At 39.0% G+C, this 22,751-nt stretch overlaps 1 protein-coding gene across 4 annotated transcripts in view; it reads left to right on the top strand.

Moving 5' to 3' along the window:
- RELN (reelin) overlaps positions 1-22,751 on the top strand; it is a 522,413-nt gene that overhangs the window by 367,510 nt on the left and 132,152 nt on the right. For all 4 annotated transcript variants that reach the window (XM_030834331.2, XM_060304789.1, XM_060304788.1 and 1 more), the window contains exons 21-22: positions 20,622-20,814; positions 21,602-21,714. In XM_030834331.2, coding sequence (XP_030690191.2) covers positions 20,622-20,814; positions 21,602-21,714 — 306 coding nt within the window. The remainder of the gene's footprint in view (positions 1-20,621; positions 20,815-21,601; positions 21,715-22,751) is intronic.

Raw genomic sequence — 22,751 nt, 5'->3', positions numbered from 1 at the left:
ACATAGTCCTGAAAGTCCTAGCCAGAGCAATTAGGCAAGAAAGACAAAAGTCTCCAAAATAGAAAGGAAGAAGTAAAACAGTCTGTATTTGCAGATGATGTGATATTATATCATTATAGATAGAAAAACTAAAGACTCCACAGAAACTGCTAGAACTAGTAAACAGGTTCAGCAAAGTTGCAGGATACAAAATCAATACACAAAAAATCAATAGCATTTCTATATGTTTACAATGAACTACCAGAAAGAAAAAATAAGAAAGCAATTCCATTTACAATTGCATCAGAAAGAATAAAATGCCTAGCAATAAATTTGACCAAGGAAGTGAAAAATCTGTACACTGAAGACAGTAAGACGTTGATGAAAGAAATTGAAGAAGACACAGAAAAATGGAAATATAATCAGTGCTCATGGATTGGAATGAGTAATATTGTTATAATGTCCATACTACCCAAAGTAACCTACAGATTCAGTGCAATCCCTATCAAAATTCCAGTGGCATTTTTCACAAAAATAGAAGAAACAATCCGAATAGTTGTATAAAAACCACAAAAGACCCTCAAATAGGCAACAAAATCTTGAGAAAGAAGAATAAAGCAGGAGGCATCATACTCCCTGGTTTCCAACTATATTACAGAGCTATAGTAATCAAAACAGTATGGTATTGGCATAAAAACAGACATGTAGATCAATAGAGAACAGAAAAGAGAGCCCAGAAATAAACAAATCCATGTATGATCAATTAATTTTTGACAAAAGAGCCAAGAATATACAATCGGGAAAGGACTCCCTTCAATAAATGGTGTTTGGAAAACTGAACAGCGAAACACTAAAGAAAACAACTGGACTACACAAAACCACACACAAAAATTTACTCAAAATGGATCAAAGACTTGAACATAAGACCTGAAGCCATAAAACTCGTAGAAGAAAACATAGGCAGTAAGCTCCTTTACATCGGTCTTGGCAATTATTTTTTTTGCATTTGACACCAAAGCAAAGGCCGTGAAAGCAAAAAATCACAAGTGGGACTATATTAACTATATTAAACTGAAAAGCTTATGCACAGCAAGGAAAACTGTCAACAAAATGGAAAGGGAACCTACAGTATGGGAGAAAATACTTACAAATCCTATATCTGATGTGTTAATATCTAAAATATATAAAGACCCCTAAACAATCTAATTTTAAAAATGGGCAGGGCTTCCCTGGTGGTCCAGTGGTTGAGAATTTGCCTGCCAATGCAGGGCACACGGGTTCGAGCCCTGGTCTGGGAAGATCCCACATGCCGCGGAGGAACTAGGCCCGTGAGCCACAGCTACTGAGCATGTGCATCTGGAGCCTGTGCTCCACAACAAGAGAGGCTGCAATAGTGAGAGACCTGCGCACCGCAATGAAGAGTGGCCCCCGCCTGCCGCAACTAGAGAAAGCCCTCGCACAGGAACGAAGACCCAACACAGCCAAAAATAAATAAATAAATAAATTTTTTTTTAAAAATGGGGGCTTCCCTGGTGGCGCAGTGGTTGAGAGTCCACCTGCCGATGCAGGGGACACGGGTTCATGCCCCGGCCTGGGAAGATCCCACGTGCCGCGGAGCAGCTAGGCCCGTGAGCCATGGCCGCTGAGCCTGCGCGTCCGGAGCCTGTGCTCCGCAACGGGAGAGGCCACAACAGTGAGAGGCCCGGGTACCACAAAAAAAAAAAAAAAAAAATGGGCAAAGGATCTAAATAGACATTTTACCAAAGAAGATGTACAGATGACCAACAGGTGCATGGAAAGATGCTCACCATCACTAATCATCAGGGAAATGCAAATCAAAACCACAATGTGATATCACCTCACACAAGTTAGAGTGGCTATTATCAAAAAAAACAAGAAATAACAAGTATTGGCAAGGATGTGGTGAAAGGGGATCCTTGTGCACTGTTGGTGGGAATGTAAATTGGTGCAGCCATTATGGAAAACTTTATGGAGGTTCCTCAAAAAATTAAAAATACAATCCAGCAATTCTGCTTCTGAGTATGTATCTGAAAGAAATGAAATCACTATCTTGAAAATATATTTGTTCCTCCCCCCCCATGTTTGTGGCAGCATTATTTACAATAGCCAAGACACGGAGATAACAAGAGCGTCCATCGATGTGTGAATGTATGATAAAGACAGTATGATACATACAATGGAGTATTTTCATCCATAAAAAAGAAGGAAATTCTACCATTTGTGACAACATGGATGGACTTTGAAAAAAATACAAACTCATAGATACAGAGAGAGATTGGTGGTTGCCAGAGTTGGGGGGTGGAAGATGGGCAAAATGGGTGAAGTGAGTCAAAAGGCACAAACTTTTCACTTACAAGATTAATAAGTTCTGGAGATGTAATGTACAGCATTATGACTGTAATTAATAGTACTGTATTTTATATTTGAAAGTTGCTAAGAGAGTAGATCTTAAAAGTTCTCATCACAAGAAAAAATTTTGTAACTGTGAGGTGATAGATGTTAGCTAAACTTATTGCAGTGATCATTTTGCAGCATATACATATATCAGATCGTTGTGTTGTATGCCTAATACAATGGCATATGGCAATTATATCTCAATAAAACTGGATTCAAAAAATGTATGTTCATATCTCATGGGGCATCTATAAACATGCACAACAAAAAAGAATTTGTATATTTTATGAGAAGCAATAGTTGCCTAGGGGAAAATCCCAGACTAAAAGGATCCTAAAAGCCTGTTTATCTCATAATACAAATTAAACACAATTCACTTGCAGTAAAAGGTAGGAAATAGTACTGTGGCTCTATTACCAATTGAAGAAAATCAATAATTTAGCATTATATAATAGTCATATAATAATATAGCAGAACTGAACAATGAGTGGAATGTGTTTTAAGCTGTACAATAGGAGCTATAAAGTGGTTGTTAAGATACTTCTAGATTATAAGAACCATCAAGAATCAACAGTAATGTGTAGTAATGGATAACACAGAAAGATTTCCTAACTGGCCTAGAAAAATCCCTTCAGAGCTCATGCTTGCACAAACCTGACATGCATTTGTGGGGACTGTCAAGCCCACAGGCAGATCTAATACACATTTAGCAAGCAGTGGGCGAAACACTTTTTAACGAGATCTACCTTTTCTTCTGCTACCTTTTGGTTAATTTTTAAAAATAGGAATATGTATTTGCAGGGGTTAAGAGTCAAGAGTCTTTTCTACATGCAGATCTTTATTCCTTTGGACTGGTCTCATGAAAATAGTCAAAGAGGTTGCCTGATACTAATACAAGGAAGGTGTCATTGGTAAACATTGACAAAGGAGAGGTTGGATTAGTGCCCTGCTGAAACTTTGGACAGCCTTGATCCCTTAGGTCACAAGAGAAACAAATTTATAACTATCCCTTTATAAAATGAATTTGCTTATAGAATAAAAATGATAGCCAAGTAAATATCTTTAGGATTTTTCTTTCATTGAACATCAACCCATAATTTACATAGAAATTTTGTCAGCTTAAATTGTTTATTAGTAAGCCTAGAGTCTTCTTGGGATTATTTTTTACAAAAACTATTAGAATAATAAATCAACTCAAATTGTGCTGCTGAAGAAAGTCAGCTGGGGTGAACTGGCTCCCAAGAGCCACTTCAACTACCATTTCTCAGCAAGTGATTAGGAAGCTTAGCAAAAAGATAAGGTAAATACATTGAGTGACAAACTGAAAAGTCACTATTATTTTCAACAGCTATGAAGAAAGTATTTTCAGTACCCAGGGGAATCAGTGCCTCTATAAAATTGGTAATATAATTGAATATACCCCCAAATAAATTTATAAATGAGTTTCTAAAATAAATCCTATTTATTAGGCTTTTTCATCCTGAGGGTTTCATTACATGAAATTTTTCATTTGTTGATAGGCTAATTTATACATTCAACTGTTTATTGATTGCACTACAAGTGCTGTTTGTCCTGAAGGTATAGCACTTGGTACTAAAGGTGAAGATAGAAAAGCCCTTTGTTTGTGGAGCTTATTTTCTAGAGGAGAAAATCAAAACTGAGCAAGTAAACAAATTTGTAATAATATTCCAGATAGTGGTAATTGCTGTGAGGATAAAGGAATGGAATGTTAGATGACATAAGTGGAGAGTCAGACTATTTTAGGTAAAATGTTTAGGGAAACCTTCCTGGGAGTGTAGAGACCAGAATATGAGAAAGAAACACTGATGTGAAAGTGTGCAAGGAAATGATTACAGGCAGAAACAGCAAGAGCAAAGGTCCTGAGGCAAGCAAGGAAACTATTGATAGATTATGTTAGGGCCTTATAGAGCAACAGAGAGACTTTGGATTTTAAGTGTTACGGGAATCCAGTAAATAATTTGAAGCAAGGGAGTGATGTGATCATATTTTTAATATAATTGTAACTGCTGTGTGAGCATAGATGGTAATGATAATAGGAGAAGCAGTAGAAGGAGCTAAGCTCAGAGGCCAGTAGTGTCATCCACATATGCTTACAATGTTGCAAGGAACAGGCTGATGGACCACTTGAAAATATATATCAGAGAACAGAGGCTTAGGACCTGCCAAAGGAATGAATAAAATGGCCATGTTCCCAGATTCATGTCCAAACCGTTGACTTTTGAGTCATTTATTTCTCCAAAGTTAGATTTTCCTAAAAATCTCCCTTTAGACTAAGTGGCTACGTAAGATTTCAGAAGTAGGAGAACGTACCACTAAACAAATTAATAACAGAAATCTGCCTTTCATGATCTAGATTGAAGGTATGTCTGGCTCATTGAAAAAGAAACTTAATAGGCTGAGGTAGTTACCTTCTATGGACAGTGGTTCACAAAGCTTCGTGGTAGGCCTTGGGTGGCCTGACCTGGTCAGCCTCTCCTGCCTCCCTGCCTTTCACTCAATCCTGCCCAACCACATCATTCTTCCTACTCTACCCCAATGAGCCAAGCTCTTTCCTCTCCCAGCACCTTTGCATTGCCTATGCCTCTTCCTAGGAAGTTCTTTCATTAGTCTCAGTGCCAGGCCTCCAAGTTTTCCAGATAACTGGAAGAAGTCCAGGGGCTTGGAAAATGAATATTGTTTCAGAAATATGATAAGAAAATTACAATACTAAAATTAATAAATTTAAATTAAATATCTACAAAACACAACATATGCCAACCCCATTAATTGCTAAATTTAAATATTCCTGAAATTTGATGCTATTGGAAATGATTCTTTGGTCAGATTCCTGAGTATGTTGAGAAATCGTAGGCAAATGTATATTCCATGCATTACCAGTAGCCAAATAAAATTTAAAGGCAAAATTATAAAATCCACTTGAAGGTTTTTGCAACAAAAAATACATATGTAATGTGAGACATGGGTGCATTTTAATATGTTTGCCATGATGTGTGATGGAGTTTCCAAAATTAAAAGTGTCAAAGTCCTATGAAAGTCTTAAAATGGCCCTGCTTCAGTACTAAGTTAGTACACACTGTACGGCTGCACATAGTTGGAAGGATAAAGAAAGAGAGAATTTCAAAGATTCCTCATGTATCTTTCTCTCTCGCCTCACCTCTTCCCTCCAAGCTAAATATTTTCATTCAGGGCTCTCAGGCCTAACTACATGGGCCAGTGTGTTCCTTCCTGAAAGGAAGTGAGGTGCAAAAGGAAACAGGAAAGGGATGACAGAGACAACAGGATTGTGTTGAAAAGGCAAGCCCTAACTATAAGCAGTGTAAATATGGGTTGGGTAAGTTCACTTCAACCAAAATTGGTTCTGGAGTTAGTATGGAAGAATAACAGGAGGAAGGAGGTTCTGGATAGCCAAAGACCTGAGATGAGGTGAAGTTATTAACAGAGGCTGGAAACAGCTAAAGCTTCTCTGATTCCTCTCTTCCCGCCAGAAGAGGAGGGAAGTCTTGTTGGGTCCCTGACTACTCACACACCCAGAGGTTCCTGGCAAGAGACTGGCAAGCATTATGAGAGTTGAGAGGAGCTATTTTCCCCTGGGTCCTTGATCTCCCCGCTCTCTGATAGTCTGTCCCCTTTCTGGCCCTCTGTCTCCCTCTCTCTCTCTGCTTCTCTTTGGGGGCCGAAGCCCAGGCTGTGCTTCATGCTGACTCCCCCTCTGACTTTTAAGGGAAACGACTGTGGCAGACATTTCCCTTTCTCTGCCGCAGTTTACTTCCAGCTGCTGAACATTTCCTAAAACTGCTGTTAGGTGGACAAAAAGAAGATTCAGCTGAGACTCGACAGAAATCTTTGAAAGCATTACCTCACCAACAAATTTCTGTAAACTTTTTAAATTTCTATAAACATTAAAACTAGATTTTTTTTTTTAAGTTATTGGAATTAGCTGCTGGCATGTAGGGTTTGGGAGAATTGAGCTAGTTTCACAGGAGACAAAGGTGGGTGACTGGGGTGCAGATGGACCTCCGGACTCCCAACAAAGGCGAGTCACCCGCCAATCTCACGTAGCACCCGTGTACGTGCATGCAACCTGGTTATAAAGAGAGAACTGTGGTAACAGCCACTGTGTACAACAGCCTGAATGTCTAACCTAGGTGACACGTTTCCCCCCTATTCTATCTCCCACACAGAAAGTTATCTGATCCTTGAGACAAAACTGCTACTAAGTGTCCAATATTTTGCTGAGTTTTGTTTGCCAAGAGGCTGCTTTCTGTAAAAGCTGAAGAAACAGCAGCCAAGCAGCTCAATTTAAGCATCATATAGCTTAAAGTAAAGTGTTAGTCCTGACTTAAAGAACCATGTGTAAATTTCCAAACTGAGAAAATGGAAATGACACTGAAGAAGCTAAAGAATATAAACTATGTACTTTAAGTAGGAATGGTAACAATAAGCAAAATAAAGCAGATGCTAGGAACAAAAGTATAAAAGGAGCCTGAAATACATACTGAAAAGCACATGTATTCCAAAAGATCTTCTATTGCCAATTCAGCCTAACAAGATAAATACAGAGTGGTTTAGTCACTTAGAAATCCATAAGGATTTTTAAAACGAAGTATTGAGTAAATACATGACAAAATACATTACATGTAGAAATTCCAGATTTGTTCAAAGCTAGAGATTGAAGTAAGTGAAAAAGATTATCAGGGACTTCCCTGGTGGCACAGTGGTTAAGAATCTGCCTGCCAATGCAGGGGACACAAGTTTGAGCCCTGGTCTGGGAAGATCCCACATACAGTGGAGCAACTAAGCCTATGTGCCACAACTACTGAGCCTGTGTTCTAGAGCCCATGAGCCACAACTACTGAGCCCACAAGCCACAACTAGTGAAGCCCGCATGCCTAGAGCCCGTGCTCTGCAACAAGAGAAGCCACTGCAGTGAGAAGCCCACACACCGCAACAAAAGTAGACCCTGCTCAACTAGAGAAAGCCTGTGCATAGCAATGAAGACCCAACCCAGCCAAACGTAAATAAATAAATTTATTTTTTAAAAAAATATTGTCATAAAATAAATTTGTATCTAGAAATTTCTTACATGGAGAATTACTCCAGTTGAGAAACTGGTGGAAAGAATGTAGTCAGGAAAACAAGGGGAAAGTTAATAAATCAGACTGTCATATGAATACAATATGTTAACCCCACATGTTTTACATACTCTTTCTCTAAACTCCTCATTGAAGTGATTGTGGCAATGTAACAGAGAAAATGCTGAACCATTTTTGGAATTTGAAACTTGAATGAGCTTCTGGAAGAAGTGGGGTGTGGGAGGAAAGTTTGTTGATGAGAGTGGAGTGAGTGAAAGTTGCACGGGGGACCCAGATGTAAATCTGGGTGGAATCCATAACCTGGCCCTCAGATGCCACTCAAGACCCCTGACACTGTGCTCTGGAGCAGAGAAGAGCACCCAGCACCCCGCATGACTCAGACCCAACACCCAGCCCTCAGGTGACTCCGTGACAGGATGGCTGCCCAAGGATTCTAAGCGATGGGAAGAAGGAAGGTAGCAGGAAGGAAAACAGACATCAAGAGCCCTGTGGCTGACAGGGTCTTGGTGCTCCAGCTGGGTGTCAGGCCTAAGCCTCTGAGGTGGGAGAGCCAAGTTCAGGACATTGGACGACCAGAGACCTCCAGGCCCCAAGTAATATCAATCGGCAAAAGCTCTCCCAGAGACCCAGCTGTACCCAACGGCCAGCAAGCTCCAGTGCTGGACACCCCATGCCAAACAACTGACAAGACAGGAATACAACCCCACCCATTAGCAGAGAGGCTGACTAAAATCATACTAAGCTCACAGACACCCCAAAACACACCACCAGACATGGCCCTGCCCACGAGAAAGACAAGATCCAGCCCCACCCACCACAGTACAGGCACCAGTCCCCTCCACCAGGAAGCCTACACAAGCCACTGAAGCAGACTTATCCACTGGGGGCAGACACCAAACACAACGGGAACTACGAACCTGCAACCTGGGAAAAGGAGACCCCAAGCACAGTAAGTTAAACAAATGAGAAGACAGAGAAACACACAGCAGATGAAGAGGCAAGTTAAAACCCCACCAGACCAAACAAATGAAGAGGGAATAGGCAGTCTACCTGAAAAAGAATTCAGAGAAATGAGAGTAAAGATGATCCAAAATCTTGGAAATAGAATGGAGAAAATACAAGAAACGTTTAACAAGGACCTAGAAGAACTAATGAGCAAAAAAACTACAATGAACAACACAATAAATGAAATTAAAAATGAAATCAGTAGCAGAATAACTGAGGCAGAAGAACAGATAAGTGAACTGGAAGATAAATAGTGGAAATAACTACCGCAGAGCAGCATAAAGAAAAAAGAATGAAAAGAATTGAGGACAGTCTCAGAGACCTCTGGGACAACACTAAATGCACCAAGATATTCAAATTATAGGGGTCCAAGAAGAAGAAGAGAAAAAGAAAGGCTCTGAGAAAATATTTGAAGAGATTATAGTTGAAAACTTCCCTAACATGGGGATAGAAATAGTCAAGCAAGTCCAGGAGGCGTAGAGAGTCCTATACAGGAAAATCCAAGGAGAAACACGCCAAGACACATATTAATCAAACTATCAAAAATTGAAAACAAACAAAAAATATTAAAAGCAGCAAGGGAAAAGCAACAAATAACATACAAGGGAATCCCCATAAGGTTAACAGCTGATCTTTCAGCAGAAACTCTGCAGGCCAGAAGGGAGTGGCAGGACATATTTATAGTGATGAAAGGGAAAAACCGACAACCAAGATTACTCTACGCAGCAAGGATCTCATTCAGACTTGATGGAGAAATTAAACCCTTTACAGACAAGCAAAAGTTAAGAGAATTCAGCACCAGCAAACCAGCTTTACAATAAATGCTAAAGGGATTTCTGTAGGCAGGAAAGACAAGAGAAAGAAAAGACCTACAATGACAAACCCAAAACAGTGAAAATGGTAATAGGAACATACATATCAATAATTACCTTAAATGTAAATGGATTAAATGCTCCCACCAAAAGACATAGATTGGCTGAATGGATACAAAAACAAGACCCGTATATATGCTGTCTACAAGAGACCCACTTCAGACCTAGGGACACATACAGACTGAAAGTGAGGAGATGGAAAAAGATATTCCATGCAAATGGAAATCAAAAGAAAGCTGGAGTAGCAACTTTCATATCAGACAAAATAGACTTTAAAATAAAGACTATTACAAGAGACAAAGAAGGGCACTGCATAATGATCATGGGATCAATCCAAGAAGAAGATATAACAATTGTAAATATTTAGGCACCCAGTATAGGAGCACCTCAATACATAAGGCAAATGCTAACAGCCATAAAAGGGGAAATCGACAGTAACACAGTAATAGTAGGGGCCTTTAACACCCCACTTTCACCAATGGACAGATCATCCAAAATGAAAATAAATAAGGAAACACAAGCTTTAAATGATACATTAAACAAGGTGGACTTAATTGATATTTATAAAACATTCCATCCCAGAACAACAGAATACACTTTCTTCTTAAGTGCTCTTGAAACATTCTCCAGGATAGATCATATATTGGGTCACAAATCAAGCCTTGGTAAATTTAAGAAAATTGAAATTGTATCAAGTATCTTTTCTGATGACAACAGTATGAGACTAGATATCAATTACAGGAAAAAGTCTGTAAAAAATACAAACACATGGAGGCTAAACAATATGCTACGAAATAACCAAGAAATCACTGAAGATATCAAAGAGGAAATCAGAAAATACCTAGAAACAAATGACAAGAAAACACGACGGCCCAAAACCTATGGGATGCAGCAAAAGCAGTTCTAAGAGGGAAGTTGATAGCAATACAATCCTACCTCAAGAAACAAGGAACATCTCAAATAAACAACCTAACCTTACACCTAAGCAGTTAGAGAAAGAAGAGCAAAAACCCCAAAGTTAGAAGTAGGAAAGAAATCATAAGCATCAAATCAGAAATAAATGAAAAAGAAATGAAGGAAATAGCAAAGATCAATAGAACTAAAAGCTGGTTCTTTGAGAAGATAAACAAAATGGATAAACCATTAGCCAGACTCATCAAGATTTTTCTTGAGTCTTTGAGAACCCTCAAATCAATAGAATTAGACATGAAAAAGAAGTAACAACTGACACTGCAGAAATACAAAGGATCATGAGAGATTACTACAAGCAACTATATGCCAATAAATTGGACAACCTGGAAGAAATGGACAAATTCTTAGAAAAGCACAACCTGCCAAGACTGAACCAGGAAGAAATAGAAAATATAAACAGACAAATCACAAGCACTGAAATTGAGACTGTAATTTAAAATCTTCCAACAAACAAAAGCCCAGGACCAGATGGCTTCACAGGTGAATTCTATCAAACATTTAAAGAAGAGCTAACACCTATCCTTCTCAAACTCTTCTAAAATATAGCAGAGGGAGGAACACTCCCAAACTCATTCTATGAGGCCACCATCACCCTGATACCAACACCAGACAAAGATGTCACAAAGAAAGAAAACTACAGGGCAATATCACTGATGAACATAGATGCAAAAATCCTCAACAAAATACTAGCAAACAGAATCCGACAGCGCATTAAAAGGATCATACACCATGATCAAGTGGGGTTTATTCCAGGAATGCAAGGATTCTTCAATATCCACAAATCAATCAATATAATAAACCATATACAAATTGAAGGAAAAAAACATATTATCATCTCAATAGATGGAGAAAAAGCTTTTGACAAAATTCAACACCCATTTATGATAAAAACCCTCAAGAAAGTAAGTATAGAGGGAACTTACCTCAACATAATAGAGGCCAAATATGACAAACCCAGAGCCAACATCGTTCTCAATGGTGAAAAACTGAAACCATTTCCTCTAAGATCAGGAACAGACAAGGTTGTCCACTCTCACCACGATTATTCAACATAGTTTTGGAAGTTTTAGCCACAGCAGTCAGAGAAGAAAAAGAAATAAATGGAATACAAATCGGGCAAGAAGTTAAGCTGTCACTGTTTGCAGATGACTTGATACTATACATAGAGAATCCTAAAGATGCTACCAGAAAACTACTAGAGCTAATCAATGAGTCTTGTGAAGTAGCAGGATACAAAATTAATGCACAGAACTCTCTTGCATTCCTATACACTAATGATGAAAAATATGAAAAAGAAATGAAGGAAACACTCCCATTTACCATGGCAACAAAAAGAATAAAATACCTAGGAATAAACCTACCTAAGGAGACAAAAGACCTGTATGCAGAAAACTATAATACACTGATGAAAGAAATTAAAGATGATACAAACAGATGGAGAGATATACCATGTTCTTGGATTGGAAGAGTCAACAATGTGAAAATGACTGTACTACCCAAAGTAATCTACAGATTCAGTGCAATCCCTATCAAACTACCAATGGCATTTTTCACAGAACTAGAACAAAAAATTTCACAATTTGTATGGAATCCCAAAATACCCCCAATAGCCAAAGCAATCTTGAGAAAGAAAAACGGAGCTGGAGGAATCAGGCTCCCGGACTTCAGACTATACTGCAAAGCTACAGTAATCAAGGCAGTATGATACTGGCACAAAAACAGAAATATAGATCAATGGAACAGGACAGAAAGTCCAGAGATAAACCCATGCACATATGGTCACCTTATTTTTGATAAAGGAGGCAAGAATATACAACGGAGAGAAGGCAGCCTCTTCAATAAGTGGTGCTGGGAAAACTGGACAACTACATGTAAAAGAATGAAATTAGAACACTCCCTAGCACCATACAAAGAAATAAACTCAAAATGGATTAAAGACCTAAATGTAAGGCCAATCACTGTAAAACGCTTAGAGGAAAACATAGGCAGAACACTCTATGACATAAATCACAGCAAGATCTTTTTTGACCCACCTCCTAGAGAAATGAAATACAACCAAAAATAAACAAATGGGACCTAGTGAATCTTAAAAGCTTTTGCACAGCAAAGGAGCCCATAAACAAGATGAAAAGACAGCCCTCAGAATGGGAGAAAATATTTGCAAATGAAGCAACTGACAAAGGATTAATGTCCAAAATTTACAAGCAGCTCATGCAGCTCAGTATCAAAAAAACAAATAACCCAATCCAAAAATGGGCAAAAGACCTAAATAGACATTTCTCCAAAGAAGATATACAGATTGCCAACAAACACATGAAGGGATGCTCTATGTCACTAATTAGAGAAATGCAAATCAAAACTGCCATGAGGTATCACGTCACACCAGTCAGAATGGTCATAACCAAAAAATCTACAAACAGTAAATGCTGGAGAGGGTGTGGAGAAAAGGGAAGCCTCTTGCACTGTTGGTGGGAATGTAAATTGATACAGCCACTATGGAAAATAGTATGGAGGTTCCTTAGAAAACTAAAAATAGAACTACCATACGAGCCAGCAATCCCACTACTGGGCATATACCCTGAGAAAACCATAATTCAAAAAGAGTCATGTACCACAATGTTCATTGCAGCTCTATTTACAATAACCAGGACATGGAAGCAACCTAAGTGTCCCTCAACAGATGAATGGATAAAGAAGATGTGGCACATATATACAATGGAATGTTAGCCATAAAAAGAAACGAAATTGAGTTATTTGTAGTGAGGTGGATGGACCTAGAGACTGTCATACAGAGTGAAGTAAGTCAGAAAGAGAAAAAAGCAAATACCGTATGCTAACACATATATATGGAATCTAAAAAAAAAAAAAAAAAAAAGGTTCTGATGAACCTAGGGGCAGGACAGGAATAAAGACACAGATGTAGAGAATGGACTTGAGGACACGGGGAGGGGGAAGCGTAAGCTGGGATGAAGTGAGCGAGTAGCATTGACATATATCCACTACCAAATGTAAAATAGATAGCTAGTGGGAAGTAGCCGCATAGCACAGGGAGGTCAGCTCGGTGCTTTGTGCCCACCCAGAGGGGTGTGATATGGAGGGTGGGAGGGAGATGCAAGAGGGAGGGGATATGGGGATATATGTATACATACAGCTGATTTTCTTTGTTAAACAGCAGAAACTAACAACATTTTAAATATTTATACTCCAATAAAGATGTTAAAAAAAAAAAATGTTGGGTGGACCCTCGCACCTGGCCCCACTAAACTCTTCAAGGCTGAAGCTGGGGCTAGAGACCAGTAACACAGGCGATGCCATGAGGGATAGATGTCCACAGAAATATGAAAAGTCAGGGGCCTCCACACCCTGAATACCACAGAATGGTGAGCATAACGCAAAACCCGTTAGAATCACAGAGGGAAAATTACAACAACCGTAATCCAGAATGTGATGTCAATATTTTGTTTGAGTCCTTGATGGGTGAAGCAAACAAAAAATAGGTGAGGACCTAGAGAAATGTATGAGAGGTAAATAACAAGGGTGGTTTAATCGATAAAGAAAAAAAATTGTACCCTACAAATAAAAAATACAAATCCCTTTCATGTGTCCATTAGACATTTGCAAAAAATGATTATGAACTAGGCTCTGAGGCTGACTTAATAGATACCAATAAAGCATGACACCAAAAGCAGGGCCCATTAAGGTCACATATTCCAGCACTTGAAATTTTTAAACTTGTTTTTGTGAACGGGGGGGTGACCTCCCTGAAAACAAAACATGACAAGAAATTGGGAGCAAGGGGCTATTTGCAACGTATATGACAGACTGTTTCTCCCAAATATGTGAAGAACTTGTACAAATAAGTAAGGAAAAGATAAATGCCAACTGTAAAAATGGGCAAAGTACATGAAAAGGCAACCCCAAAAAACTACAAATAGGCAATGAATAGTTAACATAAATAGCATGTTAACTTCTCTAGTAATCAAATAAACGTAGATTAAAAGACTGCATAGAGTAGCTGAAATGAAAAATATTGTGCATGTTCAGTGTTGATATGTGGTGAGAATCAGCAGCTCCGTCCGTCGTTGTTAATATTTTTTGGTAAGTGTAACTTTGTACAACCTTTTTGAAGGGCAACTTAGCAATAAGTGCTAACTTTTAAATTTTGCTTTGACCAAGTAAGTCTGCTTCTAGGAATTTATCCTAAGAAAATAATTGGACAAGTACACAAAGATATACAAGGATACATATTATAGAAGCATTGTTTATAACAGTGAAAACTGGAAACAACCTCCAAAGATTTCCATAATTGGAGATTGGCTTTATTCATTAAAAATGACAGTGTCTTACCATATTTTTCGATCTGGAAAGACAGCAATGAAACAGTTTTTAGAAAGAAAAAAACAGGACTATTACAATTTTATGATTTTTTTAAAAGAAAGAAAAGTGTGTGTGTGTGTGTAAACATAAGAAAGTCTGGAAGTACTTACACTAAAATGTTAGCAGTGATCATCTCTAGGTAGAATTGTGAATTTTTATTTTTTAAAAAAATGCTTCTATAATGTCAGATTTTTTTTCCAATAAGTGTAAAACTTATATAATCCACTAAAATCATGGTTATTTCTGTTTTGAGACATAATATTATAGAAATAACAAATGAGTTTAAATGCCACCTTTAATTCCACAGTATCAGCAAGTTTTTCTGTCAACTCTAGTAAACATTTTTTGATGATTACAAGAACAAACCCCCTCCCCCCAAAAAAGGATGATGGAGAGGCTTAAATTCATTCACATGTCCTTCTGCAAATTAATATAACTTCCGAATAGTATCAGACTAAAAACAGCTTTGTGTTGGTCTTCTACTTCTCTGAAAATGAGTTCTGCAGAGCTGTTCTATTCCATGGGGTTCTTGAAAATGATAGAATACTGCTTAGATTTCTAAGAAATGTAAATATTGGTGCGTTGTCTTCTCTTGTGGCCCATGGGTAGTGACACTACAGCCACATTGTTTACTTACCAAACTATTCTGAAAGAGATGGATCAATTGTCAAAAATGGCTCAGTCGCTAGGTGATTTGGCTGTTTTACATGAATTTGCTTTTAAAGAACTTGGTGGCCTGAGTATTCTCCTGTTTAGTTAGATGTATCTGCCTTTCATGTAAAAGAGCCTTTTTTCTGGAGATGGGAATGAGGCTCTAGGGAAACACAGAAAGCAATTTCTTTAAGTGAGGATAACCTCAAAACCTTGTCTGTGTTCATTACAGCATTTAAGTAACTGTGGTTTTGGAAAACTTGCCTTCTCTCCCATCAAGACACCCCACTCATGTGCTCATTTTATTTAACATTCTTTACATGCCTTTGGTAGGCATGACATAGTGGAAAGGACATCAAAGTAGAAATCAGAAGACCTGGTTTCTAGCTTTTTAGTAACTGAGTGACCCTGGAGGCCAACAGCTCAACCTCCCAGTTTTCCCTCTCTGTAATACAATGTTGAGGATCCCTGGTATCTCCCAAATGGTCTTGACTCAGAGGTCAAATGAAATAATCCAGCTGTTAGAAAACCACGATGTCGTGCGCTAACACCAGGTGCTTCTTGAGGTGCACAAGGCTCTGAGTGCTGTGAGGGATGTAGTGGTGAACAAGATGTGACCTCTCCCTGCAGAGAGGCTTCCAGCCTGGTCAGGACAATAGATCCTCAGCAGTACCGGAGATTAAGCAAGGAAGGGGGAGGCGAAGGACCTATACTCTGGACTAAGATACGACTAAGGAGGCTTAGTCACATTATGGTGTCGTCCACTTACCAGTGTCATAACAGAGAGCCTACTAGCCTTCTTAGGGGTGGAAATGAAAAGGCACAGGGAGGTAAGCCTGTCCTAATGGAAAGTGTTATCCCTATTCTCTCATTAAATCTTGTAGTTAGATGCAGGACTTTTTTTATTGTTCCTTTATTTTTGAGGCACTCTTGCAAATCAACATGAATAGAACTGAGCCTCCAATTCCCAAGGCATTCTGTCTCCGGAATTTCTCCCCAAAATGCTGATGTGGACAATTTTATTCTGTTTCTGTGATTGCAACAGAGAAGTTCAGTTTCAGTTTTGCCTTTATAAATGTATCTTGACTTAGACAAGCAGCAAAGAGGAGCAGTTTTGTAAATTAAAGGATTGCAGGCTTTCAAGTTCTCTCCCCTAAAATTCCATCTGTGTATGAACATCAGAGTATTCAGGAGGAAAACGTCAGACCTAATATCACTTGGCTTTCAGCCAGTCTTGAATAAATCATAAACATTCGAGTGAACTTGTTCTATGAATGGTCAAGATTTTAAGGCACAAAAAAAAGAAAAAGATTTTAAGGCACAGATGTCTGTGATCTTCTTGGGTTATTTTGCTTCAGATTAAGACATCAGGAGAGGTATCCTGCAATACCATGAAGTATGGCAGGTGTATCAGAAATGCATTCAGGGCCTCCCTGGTGGTGCAGTGGTTGAGAGTCCTCCTGCCGATGCAGGGGACACGGGTTCGTGCCCCGGTCCAGGAAGATCCCACATGCCGCAGAGCGGCTGGGCCCGTGAGCCATGGCCGCTGGGCCTGTGCATCCGGAGCCTGTGCTCCAGAACGGGAGAGGCCACAACAGTGAGAGGCCCGCGTACCGCAAAAAAAAAAAAAAGAAAGAAAGAAATGCATTCAGCTCTAGGTTGTAACAAAAACAACCAGAAAAGACTGACCGTGGCATAAGCAAAAGTGAAGAGGCTTATTTGTCATTTGTGACAAGCAGTCCTAGGACTGGCAATCCAGGGCTGGTAAGCAGCTTAACAAGGCCGTCAGGGACCCGTGTTCTCTTCATCCTTCTACTCCACCATCTCAGCAAAGAGAGCTCCAACTGAATATTTTTGTTCATAGGCTGACTGCTGCCCCGTTAGGGAGGAAGGAAAACAGTAGGAGCAACAGGCAAAAGGACATGCCAGCCAACTCCATCTGTCTCTTTTTTAAAAGCTTATATTAAAGCTGAGTGAGTATACCCACCTAGCATCTTTCACTTACGTCTCATTGGTGAGACTTACGATGGACTTGGGCAACCCCCAGACCAATCACTACAAGGTGACTGGGGAAGAGAGGGGCTGTGGATGGCAGCTGATCAGCCTACCCAACAATATCTGCCCACAATTACCAGTGGAACAAACATTCATGCTAAATAAGAATTTTATTGTCACTGTTTAACTGTCCTCATTTAGCCTCTTAACTTGTCCTTTTATACTTTTTGTCTTGTTTCTTTCTTGGTGTCTTGGCACCTTTAAAAGCCGTTATCATCAGGGTAGCTCACAGAGCACACACTTCTCAGGTTTGAATGCTTCCTCTTTCCAACCAAGTTCATGGTTAATTTGTTACTATGCAAAATTTGAGTGCAGGCACTATTTACAAAACGTAGCACTTCTTTCTGAATCTGTGTAGAATTGCCAGGACACTAAACCATCTCAGAAGGGAGGAATTTAAAAGGAGCTGATTGTGAAAATAATCTTAAATTATTTCAGAAATGCTGGGGTGGAGAGACAATGTACATGACACGAGTGAGAAAATTTTAGTGCCTCTGTGTGGCCTGTAGACCGTTCAGCCCGTGTGCTTCCATGCACTCTGTGGTTTTTTTACCAGATGCCCAGGGAATATGTGCCTTTAAAGTAAAAAGTTAAATCAACCCTAGTTGGCTGCCTCTGATTGCCTTTCTCATAAAGGATATAACCCTTGAAGCAAAAAGCGGCATTCATTTCTCACAGGGAGAAGCATTTGGGATTTTTTTGCCTGTTTTAAAGACTCTGGAATTTATATAGATGAGTTTGTGCCTATATAGCTTACTATTATTTTTGCTCTATGTTGATTTATTTTGTAATATTGCTAAAAAATGCATCCTACAGCTTCATATTTTCTAGATCATATCCTGTATGCCCTAACACATAGCAGCAGTCATGGTTTTACATCTCTAACATCGGAGCATCAGTGCATAGTAACAGAAAGTTAATGCTTTTTAAATTAAGTATAACTGAAAATTATTCAAAACTACAGTGTTAAAAAACGACAGTGTTTTTTCTTCTCCATCTTAGAGTAACAGAAGGACAAAGAGATAGTGTATTGGTTGAGAGGTTTTGGAGTCAGGCAAAGCTGATTTCTCATTGAGTCTGTACCATTTACTATCCCCATTTCCTTATTTGTTAACTAGAGGTAATTGTTTCTACTTCATAGAGTTATTGTAAGGATGTATTGTAATATGCGTATTGTGCTTAGCACTGTCTTAGGATATAGGCCTAACTCAGCAACTGGTGGGCATCTTTATAATAGCAACAAACAAGTTGTAGCACTGGATTTGTAAGCCTAGCAGTACTAAATAAGAATTTTCCCTTCATTTATGAATAGTACACTAAAGCAGAGATTAGGGCTCTTACATTTTATTACTCTATTTGTTGTTCAAGTGTTTAAAACTTAGCTAAACAGTAATTAGTCATTGTGTGGAAAAAGCTTCTTAAATTTTATAGCCTTGAGCCCAAACCCATGATGATCTTCCATATAAGCAAAATTCCATCTTTAAATAACATCTTAGGGCTTCCCTGGTGGCACAGTGGTTGGGAGTCCGCCTGCCGATGCAGGGGACACGGGTTCGTGCCCCGGTCCGGGAAGATCCCACATGCCGCGGAGCGGCTGGGCCCGTGAGCCATGGCCGCTGACCCTGCGCATCCGGAGCTTGTGCTCCGCAACGGGAAAGACCACAACGGTGAGAGGCCCGCGTACTGCAAAAAAAAAAAAAAAAAAATTACAATTAAAATAAAAATAATAATAACATCTTAAACTCTGCAAGAAGCAAATCAGAGTAGTAGCTTCTTATTTTGCTGATTCAGCAAAGGGGAATTAAGAAAAAATATTAAGTGCCTCAAAGATTTCATGGAGTATTGCATTATCTCCTTTGTCAGCTAAGCCCCCTTACCATTGAACAGTGGTACTTGACCTGCTTCAGAATGGCAGTACCAAGTACTGTGGCAGACAAACCTCAGTGTGGCTGGCCCTGGGAATATTTACATTGACCCATATTAACTACAGTGAAACATGTCCATATTTTAATCTCCTCTGGTAGGTTATAAATTCCTTGAGCACTTTTCTCTGAAAAAGTAATTGTGCAGGCCTTCAAGCAGTTTCTAATCCCGTAGTACTCAATTGAGACGAGTAAGACATGGGAATTTTTGAGTTGAGGTACAACCATTAGAACTGCATTATCATGTTTTCAGTATTTAATGGCTGAGCATTAAAGACTATTTGGAAAATAAGAAAAATGAGAAGTTTTAAATTGTCCCATTTCCTACCATCAAACACAGCCCCTGCAAACATTCTGGTGAATTTCCTTCATTCATCATTTTGTGGATTTTTTAAAAACTTACTTTTTCACATACACGTTAATTTGATTATATAACCTTCATTAATATTTGAAATATGGACAATCTATCGTGACTATACCAATTTACTAAAGCATTCCATTTTCCCTATAGTTTGACATTTAAATTGTTGCCAATTACTACTGTGAGTAAACCTGCAATATTCATCGTATTTTATAAAATTATTTTTGAATTTAGGACTATTTCCTTAGGATAGGTTCCAAGAAATGAGTCAAAGGGTTTATACTCATGAGCAGTATATGAGTGAGTACCCATTTTCAAATATATTTGACAACTGTAGGTATTAACTTAAAAGAAAATATTGCTTCCTTGATAGGCAGATTGTTTCAAATTGCCTTTTCTAAGATTTTGTTTTTAAATAAATTTATTTATTTATTTTTGGCTGCATTGGGTCTTCGTTGCTGCACGCAGGCTTCCTCTAGTTGAGGTGAGCCAGGGCTACTCTTCGTGGTGGTGCGTGGGCTTCTCATTGCAGCGGCTTCTCTTGTTGCGGAGCACGGGCTTTAGGCGTGTGTGGGCTCAGTAGTTGTGGCTCGTGGGCTCTAGAGGGCAGGCTAAGTAGTTGTGGCACACGGGCTTAGTTGCTCCGCAGCATGTGGGGTCCTCCCCGACCAGGGCTTGAACCATGTCTCCTACATTGGCAGGCGGATTCTTAACCACTGTGCTACCAGGGAAGCCTTCAAATTGCCTTTTTTAGATGAACTAAAATCCATTCTAGAGCTTGGCAAGGTTTAAATAAGTAAAATGAAACTATTTTGATGTATGATATGAAACGAAGAGCTTAATTTTTCCCTAATATATTGCTGTTTTTAATTTTCTGATTTCCACCTCTGTCTTTCAGTTTTACAGGAGATTCTAAACTTGCCTCAAGTATGCGCTATGTGGAAACACAATCAATGCAGATAGGAGCATCCTACATGATTCAGTTCAGCTTGGTGATGGGCTGTGGCCAGAAATACACTCCACACATGGACAACCAGGTGAAACTAGAGTATTCAACCAACCATGGCCTCACCTGGCACCTCGTACAAGAGGTAAGTCTATTTTTTCTAAAGTTTGTGTTAGGTAGCCTTCACGTTTTAACACAGGAAGCAAAGAATTGCAATTCTAAAAGTTTAGTTTTGGTTGAAAAGGAACAATGTTATTTGTAACAGAATTGACATCAAGTCAGCAGTGGATTATAAGGATGCCACATTCTGCATTATCAGATACTAAAGGGCAATTGAAAATATTTAAAAATGGGAATAACTTCAGGACTAGATATACTGGGATGGTGTTTTCGACATTATTTTCTCTAGCTCTCTTTTTCTATAAATGTCTCTTTCTTCTTTCTCTATAGCATGTCTTCATCTGTTCTTTTCTAAGTCTCTTCACCTGCAGGTAGATCATATTAAGAATATGGTATCTCTTGTTTTAAAAAAGAAATACATAATTCCAGTTTCTTGGAATAAAATGTACTTCTTTATATATACATACTGGTGGTCTGATATTGCAATAAATGCATAAATACATAGTGAATAGGATAATTTTACCAAATGCCAATGTTATGCTAACAGGCCAAAAAATGGATCCTAATCCATTTTCTGTTTTTCCATGTGAGAATTGGAAGACATTTAATTCCACTGTGAGATCTCATTTAAATTATTTCCCAAATATTTTAGCTTCACAGAAGGACAATTTATAGATTGCATTCATGTTGCAAATGGTTGAGATTGTAACATTAGATTTCTCCAAGGTCTTTTTCACTTGAGTTGAGAGAGTAAACATATTGCCCTGGAGGAAACAGAAGCTGAGTTGAATTTTTGCATGATTCTCTTTTAGGAATGCCTTCCAAGTATGCCGAGTTGTCAGGAATTTACATCAGCAAGTATTTACCATGCCAGTGAGTTCACACAGTGGAAAAGAGTCATAGTGCTTCTTCCCCAGAAAACTTGGTGAGAGATGACATCTTCAGATATGGCTGTCACTTTAACTTTTCTATCTCTTTTAGCATGACGAATATGAAGAAGAATTAAGCACAAGGTGGCAAGACGCATTCTTTTTTTTCAGCATCAAAAGATCTTTCTTTTATTCCTAGGCTATTTGAAAAATAGAGTCAATGAAAGTTTGGTTTCCAAACTGTCCTGGCTTTTTCTCATCTCCCTTTTGCCTCAACTTTTCTTTTTTTGGGAAAATTCAATGATCCAGTTCCTTTGGGTTTGACATATAAAAGAGAATGATACAGGGCTTCCCTGGTGGCGCAGTGGTTGAGAGTCCGCCTGCCGATGCAGGTGACACGGGTTCATGCCCCGGTCCAGGAAGATCCCACATGCCGCGTAGCAGCTGGGCCCGTGAGCCATAGCTGCTGAGCCTGCGCGTCCGGAGCCTGTGCTCCAGAACGGGAGAGGCCACAGCAGTGAGAGGCCCACGTAACGCAAAAAAAAAAAAAAAAAAAAAAAAAAGAGAATGATACAGGAATCTAAAAACTCTTATGTCAAGACAGTTTGGATTGCAAGGCTGTTTTCTTGGTTCAAAGCCCTTCTTTTGCTTTTAAAAACTTAATATACACTCTTTTTCTCTATTCACATTCTTTCAGTAACAATGGAAATCATCCCCCAGGAAGCAGAAGCCTCAGTAACTAGGGAGAAAGTTAAACATTTGATAATATGGAAGAGAAAAGCACATTTTCCCCAAATGTTACATTGTTTCATGTTAGACTGAGGCCTGTGTGAGGAATAGATTGTAGGATAAAGAGTGAAGACAGGAGACCAGTTCCAGTGGGGAGGGGGGAGGTCCAGGCATTAGATGTTTAGGTGGCTTGGAGTATGATAGTAACAACGTGGAAAGAGACATCTTTTATGAAATGTATTTTAATCAAATAGGGCTTGTTGATGGACCAGATTGGGGCTAAGGTAGAATGGAAGAATCAAAAGCAGTTTCTAAAGTCTGGGCCTGGGAACATTGTTGGATGGTAATACCACTGACTGAGATG

Source organism: Globicephala melas, chromosome 9, assembly GCF_963455315.2.
Source record: "Globicephala melas chromosome 9, mGloMel1.2, whole genome shotgun sequence".
Taxonomy (NCBI): Eukaryota; Metazoa; Chordata; class Mammalia; order Artiodactyla; family Delphinidae; genus Globicephala; species Globicephala melas.
The sequence above is the reverse complement of the archived record's forward strand: the minus strand, read 5'-3'. Positions and strand labels throughout refer to the sequence as shown.